Genomic DNA, 5,795 nt, shown 5'->3' with positions numbered 1-5,795 from the left:
GCGGTTGTGTTGTTTTGCCCCAGCGGTTGGGTTGTTTTGACTCAGCGGTTGGGTTGTTTTGACTAGCGGTTGGGTTGTTTTGACCCAGCGGTTGGGCTGTTTTGACTCAGCGGTTGAGTTGTTTTGACTCAGCGGTTGGGTTGTTTTGACTCAGCGGTTGGGTTGTTTTGACTCAGCGGTTGGATTGTTTTGACCCAGTGGTTGGGTTGTTTTGGGTTGCAAATTAAAAAAATAAATAAAAGGATTTTTTTTTCCCAAGTAGAAATGTTTTAATAATTTTTGAGGTGGATTGCAGTCAAAAGGCCTTTCTGTTCTGGTATCTGGTATCTTCATCAAGTGTGAATATGATGAAAGTGTCTCAGTGTGCTCAACTCAGAGTGATATTTCTGTTGCCTGAGGCTGTGGCTGATTTAATACGAGTTTGACATTCGTCCAGAACTGCCATAGGTTCCTATGTGTGTGTCGCTTGCATGACAGCTGTGTGTTTGAATCAGCTTTCCATGGATTTCTGTCGGTAAGCAGCAGTTGCCATGGAGATGGAAAAAAATCAAGGTTGAGGCAATTTCATTTATCATTTATGGGCAGTGAAGGCCGAACACAGGTATACTGAATCTCTCATCAGAGACAACATCACTTGTTCGATGGTTTTTGAGTCTCACAGCCCCTGCTCACGTTATACTGTACAGAAAAAGGCAGTGTGAATATTTTCCACATGACCACATAAGGGTGAGTAAATATTGCCAGTATTTCTGAGTCTAAAATGGTAATTAAAAAAGACAAATCTTGATTATAAGGACAAGAATTCCTATGATAATTATTGAAATACAACGAGCCTTAGTAGACTTAATAAACAATTGCCTTGATTGTGAAATCAAAGACATAAGACTGTGGAGGCATACTGTTCACATAATGACATTAAAGAAAGTTAATGGAGTAAACTCTGATTTTTGCAATTAAATAAACTCTTAATATGTGCAATATTGCACATATGTTGCTATAAAGGCACATAGTCATATCTACTCATTCTTTATTAATGTAGTGACATTCAGGCTGCTCGGATGTTTAATGCCATCAGCACCTTCAGCTAAGAATAAAGCAATAAAGCAAACTTCTGAACTGACCTCGTCTTCTGGACTCCTTCTTGACACTGACTTGAAGTTCTGCCTCTGTTGACATCCTCCCGTGTCTCTGTTCCTCTCAGTAGCATGTGGATGCTTATCCTGCAGGGTCCTCTAGTCTTCTGAGGCGAAGTCAAAGATTTACATCCAGTATTCAAACCGAAGGAACTGCTCCAGTTAGTGAGATCGTCTGTATTTGTTCGGTATATTCCTGTATTGAAGTTTAACAGTGTTCCTCTGATAGTTTCGCAGCTGGTCCAGTAGCATTATTTGTTTTATCAGTGCTTGGCTGAGACACTGTGGAGAGAGACAGAAATTGTCTGGTGTTATGTATATATATATATTTAATATGCCATGCTTAAATTTAACTTGTATTTATTAAATAGCATTCCTTTAAAGTTCTAAAAATACAGACCACTAAAATGAAGAACATTATTTTCTACTCTTCAATGACTTCAGCGCTTCTGCTGGAGAAGTCATGCATCATTAATAAGCGACCTTTCATTTGAAAGAACGGTTACACTTTACTTGAAGGGGTGTGCATAAGACTGACATGACACCTTCATAATCATGACATGACACATGTCATGAATATGAAGGAGATTTTATGCATGTTTATGACAACTGTCATTAAGTGTCATTCGCTCAGTTATGTAATTTTTAATGCAAAGATGACATTGTTTGAGATGTCTTTGTTATGGGCTATGGTTAGGGGTAAGGGTAGGGGTAGGGTTAGGTCAATGTCATATTTGCATTAATGTCATATGCATATTTTGCGTAATGTCATATTTGCATTAAAAATGACATAACTGAGCGAATGACACTTAATGACAGTTGTCATAAACATGCATAAAATCTCCTTCATATTCATGACATGTGTCATGTCATGATTATGAAGGTGTCATGTCAGTCTTATGCACACCCCTTCAAGTAAAGTGTTACCGAAAGAACTGATGAAGGTTATAAGACAATGCCTGTGATCAGACTCCTGAAGATGCTGCAGATCAGAACATGCACAACAGAAAAGGCCTGCATTGTCACTCTGGAACAATGTGGTTTTATTATGACCATGCCTGTGTCTGACAAAAGACTGATTTAATGTGATGAATAAAGCGCTGTTTAACTAGGTCACCACACCGCTCAATCTGCTGCTCAAGCACTGCATTACTATTGCCCTCTAAACCGAAACTTGAAACACTTCAAATATGCTTAATAACATAAATGATCATTTGTTGCATTTATAGAGCACTTTTCTAGACACACAAAGCTCTTTACATTGTGAGGGGGATCTCCTGAACAGATGCTTGCTTACATTTTTCATTAGGATTGTACATTTTCCACAAATTTTACAGGATTGTAATCTGCTTTCTGAATTGCAAAAAGGAATATTGTGAAACGTTAATGCAATTCAAATAGAAATGAACTTACAGAAGAACATCAATATAAAACAGCTGCCATTTCGGAAACTATTGGGCTAGACTATTGGAATGAGTGCACCTTTGTTGCATATGTTCTTCATAATTTGGTCAATTTTATGTTCCATTGTAATTCCAGATTGAGAACATGTGCTTTGAAGGCAGCTGCAGCTGATGCTGGAATCCCCAAATGGCAAATGCTGGACTGGGATTGGTTATAGAAATTCAGTGAGAATAGACAAAGTTCTCAGACTAATGAGTCTAAAGCAGTGCTTCCCAGCCCTGTCCCTGGAGGCATCAACAGTACACGTTCCTGATGTCTCTATTATCTGACCCATCCAATGTTTTGATGAAAAGTTGCTTTTCTTGTCAAAACGACAAATGGATGAGGGGAAAAAAAGCAATCTATTTGGAATGTTCACTGTGACGAGTCCAGTTAGGACAGCACATCTGTGTCTCTGCACAGCCTTCCCAAAAACCCCTTCGTTAGGAACAAAGTGATCGTTATTTTTTAACAATTGCTGTGTTCATGCTACTGTATGTCATAATTATCGTAATTTTGAGATGACAACACATGAACAACAAGCTGAATTATGCATGTCTATGGCAACACTATCAACGCCAAAGCATTCACATGAACGCAGAACTCGTAATTACAATTTGTAAGCTCAGAGTGAGTGCTACGAATTGGACCACATGACCGCTGTACCACCTGACCACCACAAGATTAATTTAGGCGCTACTTAGGCTCTACCTCCGATTCCGAGGACATGGACAGCTCCGAGTAAAACGTCGCATGTTGTCAACTCGGAATTACGGTAATTACGACATGGCGTGAACGCAGCTAAATTCACGAATCATGCTATCGGATGACTATATGTTTGTTCATAGCATTTTACTGCAGATTGTTTTTTTAAAACACAGACAATTTAATGTACAGTTTGCAAAGAAACCTTTGGTGAAAGATGCAGCAGTGCCAACTGTACTGCACTGAAAAAAATGAAAACGACTGTCTAATTTATTTAAAGTACATTCTATATTGGTCTAATCGGAAATCATGATTTCCGGTTTAAACCTATTACGTTTAGTTTGGAAAAAAGCAAATAACACTCCCCATAGAATAAATTAAAAGAAATTATTTTCTTTTAAATTGTATTCCACTTGACACCAGTGTGCTGATACGCAGAAAACATACTGGCTACTAGTTCCCAGCATGCTTTGCAGGGGATTTAACAGAGAGAGTAAACATATTGAAATTAAGGACCAGGATTAGACACTAGACAGACTCAACCTGTTGTGACGTGGCGCTGTCGCGTCCGGTGTAGACATGATTTCACTGTTCCGCTACTGTTATTACACTTGTATACAAAACTTCGTATTATGCTTGTTATAGAGTGCGTGACGTGACGTGCACTACCGACTGCCACCGTCACAGCCCTAGCCCTGTCCACACGAACGTGGTTATTTTTAAAACCGCAGCTTTTTCTACGCGGTTAGGTCGTTCGTCCACACGCAAACGCAGCACCAGGTCACTGAAACCGAACATTTTGGAAAATGCCTTCCAGGGTGAAGATTTTCAAAAACTCCGGTTGCAGTGTTATCGTGTAGACAGCGAAACCGGAGTTTTTGGCTTGTGACGTCGGTGCCTGCGCTGTTATCTCCGCCTACTGGAAACTTTTTCAGGCTTCTGATTGGCCAACACGGCTTTACGGTTGAGATTATATCGCCACCTGTTGGTTTGGCATGCTCTGGACAGTGCTTCATAGCATGCGTTTGCGTTTTCATGTGAACGGAGATTTTTTTTTTAAACGGAAGAAAAACCCAGTTTATAAAAATACCCGTGTACATGTGGACATGGCCTGAAGCAACAATAAACTGTCTTTAACTGATAAACTGACTGTTTTTTATTGTCCTTTTGCATTATCAGCACATATTTTTTCCTGTAAAGCCGATTTGACATAATCTGTATTGTATAAAGCGCTATATAAATAAAGGTGACTTGACTATACTATTTTATCAATTAAGTCTTTTATTATTTAAGCATCAGTTGTACCGATGCATGTCGAAAGCATGTTCAAATGAAGCTCATCAGACAGTTGGACATAGTGGTGTATTAGAGGTAAAAAAATTATATAAATACTGTTCGGTTTCTTGCACAAACCGATCGTTTAGGATATCAATGTGTCGTCACGAGGCGCAGGGTTTAATTTGGATTTGTCTGTGTTTGTTTTTTTTTACTCTCATAGATTTTGTTACCATTGCCATGCATTATATGACTGACAGACTGCAACGGCTGGAGTTAAAAATCATAATCTGTGTTCTACTGAAGAAACAAAGTCACCTACATCTTGGATGCCCTGGGGGTAAGCAGATAAACATCACATTTCATTTTTGGGTGAACTATCCCTTTAAGTTTTGCACAGAGGTGACTGACTGTTTTACAAGATGCCAATCAGAAGATCACACATCATCTGAAGTTTCCATGCTTTGTAGGCTACGTTGTACATACAGTGACCCAGCACACACAAAACCAAGTGTATAGTTCCCATTCGGTTATATTTGCAGCTAATTCAAAGATGAAGACAACCTATTTAGGCTAGTCCTGAGGATTCTGTGGCAAATAAGTTTTACAGAACGTTATGTTCAGGTTTTATTTTCATAACGTACAGGGGAAAATGTTGGGAGACAAAATAACAACCCAATAACCTTTACATTACTAAAAAACAAAAAGTTATGCATTTGCTTCCTCGTGAGACACTGCATTTAAGCAATTCATATAGTACAACATATATTCGAAACTACGGTTTAAATGAGCAGTTAATTCACAACACATTCTCCTCCACACCTGTTTCAGAGAAATTCGGTCGAATTCAACCATGAAAAAATAACTCGCTTTAAATGGAATCGTGAAGCGAACGAGAGAATGAAGCAAAAATAACTATGACTGCACTTCACTCAAATAAAGACTTACATTTTTAGAAGATTGGGCAAATGAAGTTGATACATTTTTATTTACACAAACACTGCGCACCTGTAACAGCAAACATTGCGTCGCAGCTACTTACCTACAGCAAAACATCGCGCTTACTTCCAATGTATCGCTTTTATTCCAAACATTATCGGTGTCCAGCAGCTGGCATGGTCAAATGATAAGTTCAATCCAGTTTTCACCATTCAGTGCATCTGCATGTGAAATGCACACTGAACAAGTGCCAGCAGGTTAAGATGCTCAGTTTCAGCCTCTCTGATCAAAACCCCCCAA

General features: G+C 38.9%; 1 protein-coding gene across 1 annotated transcript in view; it reads right to left on the bottom strand.

Annotated features, from left to right (window-relative positions):
* LOC107562846 (disabled homolog 1-like) overlaps positions 1-5,795 on the bottom strand; it is a 31,297-nt gene extending 25,502 nt beyond the window's left edge. The window contains exons 1-2 of the mRNA XM_016247589.1: positions 5,599-5,795; positions 1,122-1,415 (exon numbers count right to left, since the gene is read on the bottom strand). Coding sequence (XP_016103075.1) covers positions 1,122-1,176 — 55 coding nt within the window. The 5' untranslated portion in view covers positions 1,177-1,415; positions 5,599-5,795. The remainder of the gene's footprint in view (positions 1-1,121; positions 1,416-5,598) is intronic.

This window comes from Sinocyclocheilus grahami, unplaced genomic scaffold (genome assembly GCF_001515645.1).
Source record: "Sinocyclocheilus grahami isolate Dianchi unplaced genomic scaffold, SAMN03320097.WGS_v1.1 scaffold844.1, whole genome shotgun sequence".
Classification (NCBI taxonomy): domain Eukaryota; kingdom Metazoa; phylum Chordata; class Actinopteri; order Cypriniformes; family Cyprinidae; genus Sinocyclocheilus; species Sinocyclocheilus grahami.
The sequence above is the reverse complement of the archived record's forward strand: the minus strand, read 5'-3'. Positions and strand labels throughout refer to the sequence as shown.